The sequence below is a fragment of the Trichomycterus rosablanca genome, chromosome 2 (assembly GCF_030014385.1).
Source record: "Trichomycterus rosablanca isolate fTriRos1 chromosome 2, fTriRos1.hap1, whole genome shotgun sequence".
Classification (NCBI taxonomy): domain Eukaryota; kingdom Metazoa; phylum Chordata; class Actinopteri; order Siluriformes; family Trichomycteridae; genus Trichomycterus; species Trichomycterus rosablanca.
In genome coordinates, this window is record NC_085989.1 from 15,910,787 (window position 1) to 15,930,075 (window position 19,289).

The following is a 19,289-nucleotide window of genomic DNA, read 5'->3' on the forward strand; positions in this document are numbered from 1 at the left end:
TACATCCAATCTCATTTTATTTACTGAAACACATCCTTTTTTCAGCCTGTATTATACACAATTATTCGATGTGTTGAACAACAGCACAGACAACACACTATATGGTCAAAAGTATGTGGACACCTGACCTTGAGCTTGTCTAACAGCATTAATGTTAGTATAGAGCCCATCCTTTTTTGCTGTTCTTTTAGGGAAGGCTCTTTACAAGATTTTTAAGATGTTATGATGTTAGGTTAGGTATTGAAGTTGGAAGTGGAAGATGGCCTGACTCGACGTTCCAAATCATCCCAAAGATATTTAATTCAGGCCTTTGTGCAGGCCACTACATCTCCTGTACACCAAGTCTGTCTTTAAAAACCTGTCTTTGTGCACTGTCATGCAGAATCAGAAAATGACCTCTTACCACAAAAGTTGTAAACATATAATTTATTTTATAGAAATAGTTTTAAACACTTATCTGAACTTGATCATCCTGATTGGTGTCCATATACTTTTGTCAATACAAACAGCAAGAATGGTACAAGTAATGCATTATGCTTTTCACCAATACTGGCACAAAGGGTTTGGTCTTTTAAACCATGCAAACATTAAAATTGGAATCGTCCTGGGAGGAAGAGTCTTTTACTTTCACACTCACTTTGTTGGCAGAACAGACACAACACGATGCAGGAAATGTTAAGACCTAATGTGATGTCCAGAAGTGGAGCTTTTTCTCTCCAGGTCATAGGAACAATTTAAGGGCAACATCTAAGGTGCTCATTACATAAAAATGAAATGCTGAATGCTCTAGAGAGCAATTTGCTCCTACCATTCTTATAATATAAAACCAATCTAAACCAAAATAGAGATAAATATTTACAAGAAAGAACGGAACTGTCCTATTTACAAAAGCCCAAATTCATTAATGTGCTCAATACTTCTTACTATACAACATAAACAGTCTGCTAAAACACTCCCACACTGACAACATCACAACGCAGCCATCTGTAAGATCTGCACTTTGAACTGCTGTGCATGATGGGAGAGGTCTGTCACACGGTCCACCATCTCCTGCACAGCCGCCGTGTTAGGGTAATGCAGGGCGGCGATCTTGGTGGCACCCACCACAGTCTTTAGCATCTCGCAGAGTACGTTGCTGGAGTCCATCACCCGATTGGCTACGTCCGGCATGGAAGCCTGTCTGGACAGAGTGTCTCCTATAAACACCAGCTTATGAGCACTGAGGATGACGAATTTAGCGTGAGCGACGAAGATACGCGGAGGCTGGCCGGCCGCTACGCAGCCGAAAAAGGCGTCCACTGCGTTCAGCAGAGTCACAAAGTGCTGCTCGCACTGCTCGCCATAGAAGGCCAGCAGCTGCCGATCACGTCCACACAGATGAGCCCCACCCCCTGCCGAGGACATGGAGGAGTCAGACGGGGAGGAAGAACCTGTAGAGTGCTGATGGGAGATCCACTGCGTCATGTCGTTCTCCACTGGTTTGATAACCTCCTGCTCCAGCTGCTTAAGCTGATTCAGCTGTAAAATTGTAGAGAGAAGAAAAGCAAATTAAAAAGGGGAAGAATGAAATACAATTATACATTTAATAAATAATAAAAAAAAACAATGTGTATTATACACTGATCTGGCATAACATTATGACCACCTTCCTAATATTGTATTGGTCCCCCTTTTGCTGCCAAAACAGCCCTGACCCGTCGAGGCATGAACTCCCTGAAGGTGTGCTGTGGTATCTGGCACCAAAATGTTAGCAGCAGATACTTTAACTCCTGTAAGTTGTGAGGTGGGGCCTCCATGGATCGGACTTGTTTGTCCAGCACATCCCACAGATGCTCGACTGGAATGAGATCTGGGGAATTGGGGCCAAGTCAGCACCTCAAACTGCCTTAAACCATTCCTGAACCATTTCTGCTTTGTGGCAGGGTGCATTATCCTGCTGAAAGAGGCCACAGCCATCAGGGAATACCGTTTCCATGAAAGGGTTTACATGGTCTGCAATAATGCTTAGGTAGGTGGTACGTGTCAAAGTACATTTGTAAATGGATGGCTGGACCCAGGGTTTCCCAGCAGAACATTGCCCAAAGCATCACACTGCCTCTGCCGGCTTGCCTTCTTCCCATAGTGCATCCTGGTGCCTTGTGTTCCCCACACGCACCCGGCCATCCATGTGAAACATGATTCATCAGACCAGGCCACCTTCTTTCATTGCTCAGTGGTCCAGTTCCGATGCTCACGTGCCCATTGTTGGCGCTTTCGGCGGTGGACAGGGGTCAGCATGGGCACCCTGACTGGTCTGTGGCTATTCAGCCCCATACGCAACAAACTGTGATGCACTGTGTATTCTGACACCTTTCTATCAGAACCAGCATTAACTTCTTCAGCAATTTGAGCTACAGTAGCTCGTCTGTTGGATTGGACCACACAGGCCAGCCTTCCCTCCCCCATGTGAATCAATGAGCCTTGGCCACCCGGTTTACCACTGTTCCTTCCTTGGACCACTTTTGATAGATACTGACCACTGCAGACCAGGAACACCCCACAAGAGCTGCAGTTTTGGAGATGCTCTGACCCAGCTGTCTAGCCATCAGAATTTGGCCCTTGTCAAACTCGCTCAAATCCTTACACTTGTCCATTTTTCCTGCTTCTAACACATCAACTTAAAATTTTTTTCACTTGCTGCCTAATATATCCCACCCACTAACAGGTGCCGTGATGAAAAGATAATCAGTGTTATTCACTTCACCTGTCAGTGGTCATAATGTTATGCCTAGTCAGTGTATATACACACACAAAACTAATATAGTTATAATGCAGTTATGTAGTGTTTAAGGTTTTATATTGTATTATTACTTCTATTGCAGAAAATTGTAAACGTGACTTATCTATTGCTACAATACAAATATAAATTACAGCAACTTCCACACTGTGACACTGCACTGGAAAATGTTTGCGGATGTTTTACCGCAACATCTGCAGCAGACTTCACACACACTCTTAGCCTATACGAATTAAAACCCTGGTTTCCACAGCAAACCCTTCAGTATGGCTCCTCAGTCATGCTTTTAATTCAGTCCAGCTCATCTCAGTGGTACAAACCAAACAGAACTCAACAGGGATTCTGCCCTGCTGCTCAAATAGCCTGTCCTCTCAGGCACAGCCAAACCCAAAGTTTAGGTTGGACTTTCCTCAAGAACAGTTCAATTACCTAACCAAAGCAAACTGAGAGGTCAGCATGCCTTAGCTATATTCTCATCTTCCAAACATGGTCGCTTAATCATGAGGTTATGAGGCTAGCTTCATCTGAGCTGTGTTTTAAATTAAGATAAACTTGCTGTAAGTGAACATGCTGCCTTACCAACTTTAAATGTTTACATTGAAATGAGAGCAGATTATTTATTATACAAATTTTATTTAGGTGTCCTAACTTTAATTTTATAAAGGTGGAAAAGATGCTTAAGAATAAAGCTAAAATACTGTTTCTATTATTAAGTGCTCTTTGTTTTGCAAGCAGGTTTGCATGGTCAGGACCCCCACAGTACCACTACAGAGCAGGTATTATTTGGGTGGTGGATCATTCTCAGCACTGCAGTGACACTGACATGGTGGTGGTGTGTTAGTGTGTGTTCTGCTGGTATGAATGGATCAGACACAGCAGCGCTGATGGAGTTTCTAAATACCTCACTGTCACTGCTGGACTGAGAATAGTCCACCAACCAAAAATATATTCAGCCAACAGCGCCCCATGGGCAGCGTCCTGTGACCACTGATGAAGGTCAAGAAGATAACCAACTCAAACAGCAGCAATAGATGAGCGATCGTCTCTGACTTTACATCTACAAGGTGGACCAACTGGGTAGGAGTGTCTAATAGAGTGGACAGTGAGTGGAACTCCAGCAGCGCTGCTGTGTCTAATCCACTCATACCAGCACAACACACACTAACACACCACCACCATGTCAGTGTCACTGCAGTTCTGAGAATGATCCACCACCTAAATAATACCTGCTCTGTAGTGGTCCTGACCATTGAAGAACAGGGTGAAAGCAGGTTAAAAAGGTTTGTAGAGGACTGTCAGTAATTGTAGAACTACAAAGTGCTTCTATATGGTAAGTGGAGCTGATAAAATGGACAGTGAGTGTAGAAACCAGGAGGTGGTTTTAGTGTCATGGCTGATCGGTGTATGTATATATATATACTGTATATATATATATATATATATATATATATATATATATTAAGTACTAGGCAGGAATTAACTATTTTAATATAGGGCATAACACTTACACCTACATCTGTTCACTCAGTTACTGTCACCTAGGAACAGTTTTTAGTAGCCAGTCCACCTGATGTCATGTTTTAAGCAGTGCACCCAGAGATAAGCAAATAGCACATACTAAAGTCCTTACAGACTATGTAAAAAAGTGGGGTTCTCAGGTCCTTGGTGTGACACCCACACTACCTGCTGCTCCACGCTGGTGTACTTTATATGATTTCAGTTTACTGCAATGTATTTTTCTATTTTTAAACCCAGTTTCAGTTCTTATTACTGGTTGTAATCCAGACTAAATGGACTGAATGTAGTGCAGTATCACGCGTTCCACATACCTGTTCCTGTCCCAGCTGGAGCTTGTTCTGTTTCACAACATTCTCCTTTTCTAACAGCTCCTTCTGATGACGCTCAAAGTCTTCTTTACCCTTTCAAGTGGAAAAAATAGAATCATTAAACACTTTATTTTGTATCATCTCAATGAAGTATTTCAAATATTTATTATTGCTTGATCATATTTTTATTGCTTGAGAATTTATTCTTTTGTTATGCCGGATGTCTTGGCAGTTTGGAGATTTCTGGTCTTTTTTTTAATGGAATAACTGGAACACAGGAAATATTTGCATTGATTTGTCATAGGCTTATTGTGCAGCAGTGTGCAGTTTGCAGAAAATATGCTCACATCTACTGGGTCAAAAATCTACATACAGCTACTTAGATTATTTGGTTTTGTAGAAAGTTCTATAATGTCATTCAAGTTTGAGTCATGGCATCCTAATTCCTCCTTGGCAATTTTGACTGACTAGGGCTGTTACGTTCTCTGTGCCTATATAAATAGGGCTAGTTCAACTGCACTCATCAGGTCTAAGCTACAGGCATCACTATGTGTAAGATTCATCAGTTCAAGTCTTTAATGTCAAACACAGTCATGGCCAATTTTGTATCTCCAGTTCACCTCACTTGCATGTTTTTGGACTGTGGGAGGAAACTGGAGCTCCCAGAGGAAACCTACACTGACACGGGGAGAACATGCAAACTCCACACAGAAAAGACCCGGACAGCTCCACCTGGGAATCAAACCCAGGACCTTCTTGCTGTGAGGTGACAGTGATTCCCATTAAGCCACCATCTGTACAAAAAAAAGGGTGGAAGGAAAACCCAAACTGTTACCCTATTCCAAAATAAAAAGGTGTCCAGATGATAGGGATGTAACGATGCACCAATACACAGTTAAAAATCGATGCATTTTTGCCACGATTTAAATCGATAATTCAAGTAAAATGAATCGATATTCACTTTAAACAGCGAAGGGCACTTGCGCCAGCCACCTCGCCTGGTTGCCAAATCGAGCTTTATCCAAAATGGGTGAAAATTCAAAGGTTGCGGTGGTGATTTATGCCTGACATATAAACCGGCACCACAGTGAGAAGCTCCGGTCAGCCCGTGTAAGCGAAAATCATTCATAAAAGGGCAAACCACGCTGACAAGCGCGTTTACATGAGGTGCATTGGTATTTTCGTGGCAAAAGATATGAGGCCATTTTCAGTAGTTGAAAATGAGAGATTTCGATTACTGGTTAACACACTGGAGCCTAAATACTGCATTCCATCGCGCCTGCACTTTAGCCATACTGTAATGCCAGCACTTTACTTTACAGCACTTTACCAAGCTTGGAAGGAGCACAGGCAAAACCTTAGTTTATTTATTTGAGGTTACTTTCTTTGTTTGTATTATTTATTTATTTATTATATAATGTGGGATTTGTTTTAAAATTTCATTTTGAAATTTGAAATGTGAAGGGAAATGTGCAGCATTTTTGTTTTTGTTTTTTATTTAGATAAATAAAAGCTAAGCACACATACATTATTCTATTTTATTTTTTAAAGAGAAATAATAAAAGGAAACTTTGTCATAATTTGTCTTTAATTTCATTTTGTTTAAAAAAATCGGGAAAAAATCGTATCGTGAACTCAGTATCGTGAATCGTAGATTATAGAGTGTATCGTTACATCCCTACCAGATGATCAAACGTAACTCAAAAACTACACACAAGCTGATCTGCTAAAAACTAGAAGCTGCTTCACTAGATGGTACAGAGTGGCAGGATGTAGAATACGATGCCTGGGATACAATGTTAACCCTGGAATATGTGAGACAATGTAAAAATGCATCATGTTGTAGTATAAACATCTGGATCTCAGCTAGATCTTACCTGTAAGTGGACATAATCGTAATCCTCCATCCAGCTCTTTACACACTGCTCGCTGTCCTGAACCACAGGGAAAGGTTTGGTCTTGCCACAGTAGCTCTCTTCCTCTATTTGAGTGCAAGTGAAAGGATGAACAACCCCCTCTATAGGCACCTTCTGGAACAGCAGCTCCGCATTGACCCCTATCGTAGATACCAGCTGCTTGGCGTCATCGGGCAGAGTTCGTGCCATCATCACGAAGCGCTCAAGCTCATCGCTTTTGCCTTGCTGTCGGTTGCCTGTGAAGACCCAGGAACCGTTTTCCAGGCTCTGGTGCAAGATCTGCTGTGAGTCCTCCAGCCTTTGCAGCTGCTTTTTCAGTTTTGAATGCAGAGCCGGGTCAGACAGGGCAGTTGCATTCACTGCAGCCCCTTTTCCAAAAGCGAGAAATTCTGACAGAGCGCTACGTACTCGCTCCATCGTGGCACGGACTTCATTAGCATAGCGTTCCATAAAGCTGTGAGTTCTCCAGCTGGGCAAAAAGGCCAAGTTTTGCAGAGATGAGACAGAAGACTCCAGGCCTTGCTGTAGACGGCCGAGCTTCTGTAGGGCTGAATCAAGGTCCAGTGTTAGACGTCCCTCTGCTGGAGAGCCGGCTGATGAGGACGACGTCGACATGCTGCTTCCTGTACTGGAGAACGATAGGCGGTTCATGCCATCGGTCATCTCTGCCAGCGAACGGGAATCAGAGGGAGGGATGTCGTAGATGCCCTTGTTGCGATTGTGCTCCCTGCACTGTGTTTGCTGCTGCATCCCTCGTGGAACATCGTACAAATCGTGGGACGCTCCAGTACTGATCTGACTAGCAGGAACATCATAGATGGCGCTGTTGTTATCGCTGGGAGGAAAGTCGTAGTTGGATTTGGTGGATTTGGTGTGGCTGGGAGGTGGTACATCATAAATGCCCTCCAGCTTCTGCTTGTGAGGCTGAGGAAAGTCATAGTTCCCCTCTTCTTGGGCGGTGTTGCTTTTGCAAGGTGGTTTGGAATACACCTGTGAAAACGACGACAACATTAACACAAGCTACATTAACAGGTGAAGTTATTGATCTGCATTGCTGTTCTGTTGTGTTTAGGGGCTAATTTGTTCTCCCCAACTTAGTCTCCCCTTTTATACAATTGCCTCAAATCTAGAATGGAAAGACTAGACATTTTCCTTCTCTGAGATATGTGAAGCCACTTACCAACTTTATGGGGTGTGTTCGAAAACCTAGGGAGCTGCCTTGCTGTCTTACTGTCTACATAGGCAGCTGACTTAGTAGAGAGGATTCTAATAAGTTAGTGACTTAAAAGGCAGGTTATTCGAACGCACTACTTAGATAGCGATTCCATCGGGTTTAGCATTTCGCGTTTAGCATTTAGCATCTCGCCATTAAAACCAATAAACTGAGGTAGCATACGTCAATACCATCTCCCTTCATGTACCGATAACGGTTAAATTTCCTGACAAGCCCGAACTTGCAAATAAAAACCCTCGGTACAAGTTTATACAAGTTAAAAATCAGTAATATTTTATTTACGTTTGAAAATAACTCCATTCGTTTCTCCGCCCCGTCAGCCATGAATGCTGGGATTGTCTTGATCACTAAGGCAGCGTTCGATGCTCACTCGTTCTTGAGCCAAAATAAAATTGAAATAATAAGATGCCTCAGAAGTGTGGATTTTAAGGCATCTAGGATTTCGAACAGCCTCCTTCTCGGGAGCGCGCACAGGATGACGTAAAATGCTGCCTATGTAGACAGCACACTAGCTTTTCGAACACACCCATTTACTGCCCTTACCATAGCTTATTTGGCACCTCAATATGTAGTGAACTGCAAACATGGTTGGGGGGCTACACATGCTGGCATCACATGCTTGCTAAAGAAGAAAAAAATACCAATCCACCCAGAGAGAAGCCAATCAGCTTCCAGCTATGAATGACTAATCATATAATTGACTAAAACTTGTGCCCTTAAAAGAGAAGAAAGTGCAAGATTAGGAACTGGACATAGAAAATGCTGTTTATGACATTGAAACAGTGTATTTATTTTTATTTTTTTCTATTTATTTATGCATTTTCTCCTCTTTTTCTCCCGATTTAGCGTAGCCAATTAGTCTTTCGCTGCTGGGGATCCCTATTGCCTCTGAGGAGGGTATATTTGCCTGCTCCACGTCCCCTCCGACACGTGCGCAGTTCCTCAACCCCTTCTTTTTCGCACATAAGGCTCATCGACTTCTGCACAGGCCCCATCCACTTAGTCTGGTCTTTTCCCACCAAGCAGACTTAGTGGCCCATTTTGTCTGCTGCAGGCATTGCCAGTTGTGCCCGCTAGATGGCCCCCAGCCGACCGGTAGCAGAGCAGAGATTCGAACCGAGGTGTTCAGAATCTCAGCGCTGGTGTGCTAGTGGACTATCCCGCTGCGCCACCTGGCACCACAGTGTATTTATTTATTTATTATTATTACATATTTTTTGCATTTGGGAAATAATGCACGGCCACTTCCGCTGGGATCCAGGGTTAAGTCCCTAGCAGTGCTATTGGTCGTTTGGGCATCTACATAAAAATATGATTGGCTACGTCTGAGTGGGGGCGGATGGCTGAGGCCCCGCCGCTGACTGGTGTCCTGAGGTGAGTTAGGACAAAGCAGTGATAAAATATGAAACTAAATAGTTTTTTGCAACCCCCCTTTTTTCTCCCAATCTATAATCTAGTCCTTTCCAGTTCCCAATCATGACTCTACTGCTTGCTAAAGTCCTGGCCTTGTCAAAAAGAGCTCCCTCATTAAAAAGAAGATATGCTGCTTCTTTTTACCTGCCAGCAGCTGACTCTCACAAAGAGTCATATCGCGTACAGAGTCACCCTATGCATGACTCTGTGAATCATCCACCACTTGTGCAGTTTTTTTTTTTTTAACCACATGTTATTTTTATTTTAAATGTATAGTGTGTATATAGAATAGATGTAGTGGATGTATATCACCAAATCATATTACCTGACATCATTTTATGTCCTATCAAAAGTTTAATTTTTTTTAAATAGAAAGACAGTACATTGCAATACAGATTCCAAACAATTTCTGTCAGTGTGGCCTAAGTCAACCATACATACAAAAACAAAAAACAGTGAAAAACCACAGACACACCTCAGTCTCCGCTTAATGTTTTATGGCAGATCTATAATCATGTATTTTTTGCTCTCCCACATAATGGATGTGGAAGGCATTTGACAACCACACATTTTAAAACCCTGGTTTGAGCTTGGTTTTGACATACATGGCACTATGGCAGGGACATAAACCAACATACAACAGGAACTGGCTCTAACTAATTTCAGTCAAGCATTAAATCTACTGTGTGGAGTATGTGAAGTCTACGCAACCCCTCAATCAAATAGGTTGCAAATAACAGGTCCCCAACATACTTATACTCATTGCAAATAAACTCTGCACTGGACTGTGCTGTACTCTAAAGAGCAGTGAAATATAAAAACATTATTTAAGACGCTCAGTGTGGAGTTCAAAGCACCATTCTGAGTCTGTCTGGATGACTACTGGCAGACAACGGTTTCATTTAGCAACCAAGAAAAACTAATAAAAAACAATATTTATTTTCTTAAGGTTTTAACTTTGTAGGTTTTAACTTTTGCAGTCTAAGGCTACACCCACATGACAAGCTTTTGCCTTTGACTGTGCCTTTGTTTCCTATGTTGTGAGGCTGTGCCTTATTTGGGTGGTGGATCATTCTCAGCACTGCAATGACAATGACATGGTGGTGGTGTGTTAGTGTGTGTTGTGTTAGTTTTTAAATACCATGTCCACTCACTGTCCACTCTATTAGACACTCCTACCTAGTTGGTCCACCTTGTAGATGTAAAGTCAGAGACGATCGCTCATCTATTGCTGCTGTTTGAGTTGGTCATCTTCTAGACCTTCATCAGTGGTCACAGGACACTGCCCATGGGGCGCTGTTGGCTGGATATTTTTGGTTGGTGAACTATTTTCAGTCCAGCAGTGACAGTGAGGTGTTTAAAAACTCCATCACTGCTGCTGTGTCTGATCCACTCATACCAGCACAACACACACTAACACACCACCACCATGTCATTGTCACTGCAGTGCTGAGAATCATCCACCCCCCGAATAATACCTGCTCTCTAGTGGTCCTGTGGGGGTCCTGACCATTGAAAAACAGCATGAAAGGGGGCTAACAAAGCGTGCAAAGAAACAGATGGACTACAGTCAGTAATTGTAGAACTACAAAGTGCTCCTATGTGGTAAGTGGAGCTGATAAAATGGACAGTGAGTGTAGAAACAAGGAGGTGGTCAAAATGTTATGCCTGATCGGTGTAGTTAGTATTGATATCATTCAGGTGTCTTTGCCTTACTATAAATTATAAGGTTAATCATATAATGCATACTACATACTGTGTACAGTGTACTACAAACCTTTGGTGGGAGTCAGATAAACACAGGGAGAACATGCCACAAACAACATTTACATTTATGGCATTTATAGCAGTCACTATTAAACAAAGTGACTTACAATTGTAAACAAATACCATGCAAGGAATTTAGGGCTTAGGGCCTTGTTCAGGGGTCCAACAGTGACAACAGTACCTTAACCAGTGACACTAACTGAAGGCGGGAACTGAACTTGGGTCTGAGCTTTGCAGCACCTACACTACCCGGTTATGTAGCTCGGACCATTAAGGTCACAAGTCTGGCTCATCTTAAGCCACACATCAGACCTCAAGGAAGACAGGCATCAAGACTCTTATCTGTACTAGAAGTTTATTATGGTGTAATAAACTTCCCCTGTCCTCAGATATGACCGAAGACCCTCCTCTTCACTGCACACTTTAATGGAAACTAACCTTGCATTTGCTATTGACTTAAGACTGAATCTTCAAATAATCTGCTTTTTACCTCTATTTTAACCTGTGTTTTAGTTAAATCATGTTCCCAGACTGTCACACAATTTTTTGTTTACAATTCTGCAAACATCACCCTAGACTGAAGTATCTGCTGCATGCTGCAAATGTACTTGTCAAGCATAGAAAATTCTTTTTAATATGAACTATTTTGTCCTGAGTTGCTCTTGAACAGACTTTGAATGGACAGCATCTGTGAGTTAGGCAAAGTAAACATGATTGCAACATACCGCTTGTGATGGTGGAGGTATGTCATACACCCCTTGATTTTTTGTGTCCAGTGATGGAGGAATATCATAAACACCTTGGCCTCGAGTACTCGCATGCTTTCCCATTTTTTTCCCAGCCGGGATGTCATACACCTGTAAAGCCAACACACAGCCAGTAATCAACACTGATCCAAACTCTGTCCATGTAGATGTAGATCACCAAGAACTCACAATTCACATAATCATGAGTGACCTGAAAGACACCTACCCCTTGAGTTCTCATGGGAGGAACATCATATAGGTCTTGAGAGTTGTTGGATGCAGGGCTGTACTTGTAGGTCTGTCCAACTCGTGTCGGGGTCTGCACCTGCTTAACACATAAAGACAACAAATTTCATTTTACATTTTGTATCATTTTGGCTTTCATGTTTTTTTAATCAGTTCTTTATCCAGTGATTGCTTGTTCAGCCCGTCTGGTGCACTTAAGCTTGATAAAGATGCTGGCATGGTGTGTATGGATGCAAATTTTGCCAATTCTTCCAACAGCATAAAGTATCCTATTAAAGTATAAAATAAAACACATCAGCGAGTTTTATCTTAACAAATCTTCATGCACTGTTGATTAAAAACAGCGTAACAATGAACGTGTAAAGCAGTAAGATGAACCTAGTTCACACTACACGATTTCTGCCCTGATTTTCACACACCGACTGGCCGCCGCTAGATGTGGCAGCTCGGAAGCAACTCGACGTTTGCTCAGGGATGGAAACTCGGCTTGCGATCGCTATGTGTGAACTGTTCAACGACTCGATCCGAGCGGCTCACTGAGCGCTCTGCGACTATCCAGCATGTTAAATATCTGGATCAGTCGGACAACTGGCAACACATGCGGTGTAGAACTACAGCCAATGAGAACGCAAGATACGGGGTGAGTATAAAAACGTGGGACAGGGGCATAATTTAGTTTCTATCAGAATACATTCACACACACGTTTTACAGTATTTCTAACCTTATCGTTCTCTACAAACCATAATACCAACACTGCATTGCAAAAAAATATTTATTAACCTCCAACTCACTACAGAACAATCCATGCGTTAGCGTAGCCAAATCCACTCAGATTCATTTATTTTTTCTCCTTAATTTTACACTGCACATCAGCGCTTATTGTTGACGTGTATTTTTGGACTTGGTATCATTAAACCCCTCATCACTTTTCGTGTGTATTTTGTGACAAAACGTAGTTTGGGGGACCAGACAGACTCGCCTGCAATTCCTCATGGTGATAGATCGTGTGGTGTGAAACCCCCTGTCGCCGATCAGTTGTGTAGTGTGAAATACACAACGACTGAAAAGACTCCCGAGTGCTAGAGATCCAGTTGTGTAGTGTGAGCTGTACAGCAATCAGAACAACTTGAAAGTTGTGTAGGGTGAACTTGGCATAAGCAGAACCAGTTCAACATTTAGAGGGTAAACTTTACACAGTGGTGAGCTGAACATGCTAATTACAAAAAAAGACGCAGTCAGTATTTTAAAGCTCTTTCTGACAACATTAGTGTAGTTATTATACAATGATGAACCTTGATGAGTTTTACCTTTAAACTAGAGACTGATGCAAAATATACACATTATTTTTGTTGATTTTTGTTAATTAAAAATCATATCCACATACAAAGAAATGCAACCAGACTCCATACTGATGCTAACTGAATTCAGTGTATGTGTTTTTATGTTACTGTGAAACACTGGATGCAAGGCAGAAATACCCTGGACGCTCATCCATGGCCACCATGCCCCTTTCCTTCCCAGCCAGCTGACAGCACACCTGAGATTCAAATTTGGATCTCATTGCTGGTGGGCTATTGTAATAGACTGCTGCACCACCTAAGCCCCCCACTGGTCATGATTTAAATAATAAATATGCATGAAAGGATTTACATGTGTAAATGCATCAGTAAGCTGAGCTGTTTTCCCCAAGTTTAATTTAATGCTATTTTGCTGCTACTTTTTATGTACACAAGACAAACAAAATTACCCAGAATTCACAAACAAAAAAGGCAATTCTGGCAGCTGGGCCTAATCTAACATCATTATGGTCTTCCTGAGACCAGCTGGCTTGTTTATTTCAGTCCTCAAGTGACCGTACTACTGTAGCTGTGGCCAGGTCCAGTTTTGCTGTTTTATCTAAACCCTTTCTGACAGAAGCAACAGCTCTGCATCTTCATAACGCTTAAGTGCACCAGACAGGCTGAGAACAATGAGAGAGGAAACTAAAGGTCAGCCAGGTCGAATGGTGATTGGTGATACAGAGTGACAGATCAGATAAAAGGAGAGGATGTACACCAGAGTGTATTTTACTTTCACACACAAAAATACCACATAACCTTTACTGTTAATGACATTAAATTTCCTGGTACACATTCAGTGATTCAAAAACTATTCAGAATTAGAATCACTTTATTTCGCCAGGTATGTTACACATACAAGGAATTGGTTTCGGTGATAGTACACATGATACACATGATACAAATGTACACCGATCAGCCATAACATTAAAACCTCCTTCTTGTTTCTACACTCACTGTCCATTTTATTGGCTTCACTTACCATATAGAAGCACTTTGTAGTTCTACAATTACTGACTGTAGTCCATCTGTTTCTCTACATGCTTTGTTAGCCCCCTATCATGCTGTTCTTCAATGGTCAGGACCCCCCAGGACCACTACAGAGCAGGTATTATTTAGGTGGTGGATGATTCTCAGCACTGCAGTGACACTGACATGGTGGTGGTGTGTTAGTGTGTGTTGTGCTGGTATGAGTGGATAAGACACAGCAATGCTGATGGAGTTTTTAAACACCTCACTGTCACTGCTGGACTGAGAATAGTCCACCAACCAAAAATATCCAGCCAACAGCTCCCTGTGGGCAGCGTCCTGTGATAGGGTGTGTCTAGAAGATGACCAACTCAAACAGCAGCAATAGATGAGCGATCGTCTCTGACATCTACATCTACAAGGTGGACCAACTAGGTAGGAGTGTCTAATAGAGTGGACAGTGAGTGGACACGGTATTTAAAAACTTCAGCAGTGCTGCTGTGTCTGATCCACTCATACCAGCACAACACACACTAACACACCACCACCATGTCAGAGTCACTGCAGTGCTGAGAATCATCCACCACCTAAATAATACCTGCTCTGTAGTGGTCCTGTGGGGGTCCTGACCATTAAAGAACAGGGTGAAAGCAGGCTAAAACAAAGTATGCAGAGAAACAGATGGACTACAGTCAGTAATTGTAGAAGTACAAAGTACTTCTATATGGTAAGTGGAGCTGATAAAATAGACAGTGAGTGTAGAAACAAGGATGTGGTTTTAATGTTATGGCTGATGGGTGTATAACATGTAACATTCATTTGAAAAATCATTCAGCATGACTTACGGCCACACAGCAGCAAATCCTCGTCTATTGTTTTTTAGTAAAGAGGTTAAGCAAGGTAAAAACAAGAGAGGGAGATGGAAGAGATGAAGACGCAGTGATTTTCATTGGAAGTGATGAGGATGGACAGTTAGGGAGGTGAGATAAGATGAGGTGAGATGACAGTTCTATCGGGAGAAAGGTGCTAAGAATGGAGTATCGTCTCAGAAGGATGCTTAGGACAGGGCAGAATGATGAATAATCTGCTGCGATGACCCCTGATTGGCCAGACAAAACAAAGAGGAAGAAGATTTGCTTAGTTTACACGAGTTGACATTTTTACCCAGCACATAATACTAGCTGTCATGTCAAAAAATTGCCACGTCAGTTATCATTCACACACCGCCTAGCTGCTAAACTGCGTAACTGGTTCCAAATGCTCATCCAACAAGCCGTCTGCTTTCTCTTACACTGGGTTCAACTATATAACGGTTTGCTGTGTCAGTCAGACAGAAGAATGTTTGGAATCCTCCCGCCCTCGTTCGCCCTCTGCCTCTCTTCACTATCACTGAACAGTTCACTTAAAAGCCTAAAAATGACCAACCCTTGGTTTGACCTCAATATCTGGAAGAACCAGACGAATCGCAGCACTCTGATCGAAAGGCTGAAGACCCACCAGTCATTTCCAGTATTACAGTGGAGTGACACGTGCAAGCACATTCTCACGACATAAACGCAAGGATCTGAGGAGCACAGAGAGCCAGATGGTTTTAATCAACGTGCTCGTCACACACACAATTTCACTGTGTTTTTTAGGTGCACATCAATGGAATTCCTACATATAAATCATTACCAAGGAATGCTCGGGTCAGAACAGTTCACCAAGCTTAACGCCTGTTCCCATAGCTCTTAAATCACCTTTGCTTGAGAAGCTGAGGCAGAATGAAGCAAAGTAAAAAAGAGGAGATATACGGAAGAAAATATGAGCTCAGTTTAAACCCTAACCAAAGAGACGGGACACTACTTTTTTAGTCCTGCTGCCAGTAGCTTTGCAACGTGGAAAAGAAACAACAGCAATGGAAGGCAGTATGTGGTGCAGCACTTTACTACACTAGCCCAACACCATTGTGATTAGGGATGTCGGGGCCGATCAAGGCATTTTTTAACTGATCGGTATCGGCTTTACTAAGGCCGATCCTAAGCCGATCCTTTGTTTTACGTCAGCATGTCCGCTGTGTGGAAATACTTTAAATTGGAAAGTGAAACAAGTCCAACAACGAAGTGTAATGTCTGCAATGCGAGCATTTCACGAGGCGGTAGGAGCAGAGCTGCGTTCATTACTGTAGAATTTTACTATTTATATGGTGTGTGAGTCAAGGATCACTCCGGTTTACAAAACAACGTAGTGATGCACTTGCTTAATAAAGGAATAAATACACGGTATATTCACAAATTGTCGGGAGCAGAACACTTTATTAACTTCTTCTGTTAGGGTACCGAATAGCGGACAGCTAGAGCCAAGCACGCTATTCCATGCACTATGGAAGCCCCAAAGGGTCAAAACACACTCACTTCGCGTAGAAACGTCCATCAAACCATTGTCACAATACAACCACAGAAAACTTTGTTACAGTTACAACACGCATACAAGTACGGTGGCTCATAAAAAACAAACCAGATATCATTTAACCAAACGATCTACAATTACTACCAATTTGATACGGCACCTAAAAAATAAACACTCAGCCGAATACAGCGAGTTTATTATTGTGATGAGAAAAGGAACCGGCTCTCCGCTAACACGGCAGAGATGCTGATTTTCCTCAGAAAGAACCTTCACTTCATTTTGAGTGTTCTAGTTTTACTACTACAATGCTGCACTAAGTTTGTTTACTTTTATTTTGTAAAAATAAAAGAACATTAAGCAATAGCTTGGATGCAGCCAATTTTTTTTCCTACAGCACTGCAGAGCTATTCAGTTGTTAAACATATACACTGGATTAATTTGAATAATTGTAATGTACTTGAAGTGTGCACTGTGTGAACAGTATTATCTAGTTCTTAACTAGACAATAACTACAAAATACAAGTATCGGTTTTGAGACTCGGTATCGGATCGGGATCAAAATTAATGATCGGGATCGGGAACAAAAAAACGTGATCGGGACATCCCTAATTGTGATCAGAGTTCCGATCTTAATGGTGCAATCGGCTGGCTGGGTATCTACAAAGACATTGGCTATGTTTGAAAATAGGAATGACTAAAGCCCTCTGATGGATTGGCGCCCCGTCTCGGGTACTCTTTCCTTGCGCCCAGTATTTCCCAGTGGAAACATTCCTGCCATGACCCTGACCAGGATATGAATGCCTGTTAATTATCTGTGTTTATGAGCTGAATTGCTTTGGTTCTTGTAAAAAGCTGCCAATTTAGGTAATGTACCACCAAATGTGCCTACTTAACAAGATAATTACTGGGAACTGTGGCTCCACTCGTTCATTATTCCATTCATTTTATCTCCAGTACCCACTTTAAATAACTTTAGAAACTGCTGGCATGTTTGGAGGACACCGGAACAGCTGGGTTAAACCCACATGAAAATGCAAAGAACACTCCAAATTCCACACAGACAGTAACTGAAGGCAAGAATCAAACCCAAGACACTGAAGCTATGCTGCACCAACATGCTTTATGCTATGTGCTACTACAGAAAAAAACAGTTTCAGCTGAAACTAACAGTCTGAGGATGCTACGTGCTGAAAGCACACACACAAACATACACACAGACACATACACACACACACACATACACACATGCACACACACAGACAGACACAAACACACACACATATGCACACACAAACATACTCACAAACAGACACATTAACACACACACACATGCACACATACAAACATACTCACAAACACAGAGACACAAACACACACACACACATATGCACATACAGACACAAACACACACAAACACACACAGACACATACACATGCACACACACAGACACATACACATGCACACACACAGACACACACACACACATGCACACACACAAACACACAGACACACATACACATGCACACACAGACACACATACACATGCACACACACAGACACATACACATGCAGACACAAACACACACAGACACATATACACATGCACACACACAGACACATACACATGCACACACAGACACATACACACACACAGACACACACACACACACAGACACATATACACATGCAGACACAAACACACACACACATGCACACACACACACACACATATACACATGCACACACACAGACACATGCACACACACAGACACATACACATGCACACACACAGACACATATACACATGCACAAACACAGACACATACACACAGACACATACACATGCACACACACAGACACATATACACATGCACACACACAGACACATACACACAGACACATACACATGCACACACACAGACACATATACACATGCACACACACAGACACATACACACAGACACATACACATGCACACACACAGACACATATACACATGCACAAACACAGACACATACACACAGACACATACACATGCACACACACAGACACATATACACATGCACACACACAGACACATACACACAGACACATACACATGCACACACACAGACACATATACACATGCAGACACATACACATGCAGACACAAACACACACACATGCACACACACAAACAGACACATATACACATGCACACACAGACACATACACACAGACACATACACATGCACACACACAGACACATACACATGCAGACACAAACACACACACATGCACACACACAAACAGACACATTAACATGCACACACACATATGCACACATACAAACATACTCACAAACACAGAGACAAACACACACACACATATGCACAGACACATAAACACACACACACACATGCACACAGACACATATACACATGCACACACAGACACATACACATGCACACACACAGACACATACACATGCACACACACAGACACATATACACATGCACACACAAACACACACACACATGCACACACACAAACACAGACACATATTAACACGCACACACACATATGCACACATACAAACATACTCACAAACACAGAGACACAAACACACACACACACACATATGCACATACAGACACAAACACACACACACACTTGCACACAGACACATA

The 19,289-nt window shown here is 42.2% G+C and overlaps 1 protein-coding gene across 1 annotated transcript in view; it reads right to left on the reverse strand.

Moving 5' to 3' along the window:
* The window catches only part of nedd9 (neural precursor cell expressed, developmentally down-regulated 9), a 62,292-nt gene continuing 43,003 nt past the window's right edge, over window positions 1-19,289 (reverse strand). The window contains exons 3-7 of the mRNA XM_063011952.1: window positions 11,905-12,006; window positions 11,658-11,789; window positions 6,480-7,508; window positions 4,606-4,695; window positions 1-1,518 (exon numbers count right to left, since the gene is read on the reverse strand). Coding sequence (XP_062868022.1) covers window positions 970-1,518; window positions 4,606-4,695; window positions 6,480-7,508; window positions 11,658-11,789; window positions 11,905-12,006 — 1,902 coding nt within the window. The 3' untranslated portion in view covers window positions 1-969. The remainder of the gene's footprint in view (window positions 1,519-4,605; window positions 4,696-6,479; window positions 7,509-11,657; window positions 11,790-11,904; window positions 12,007-19,289) is intronic.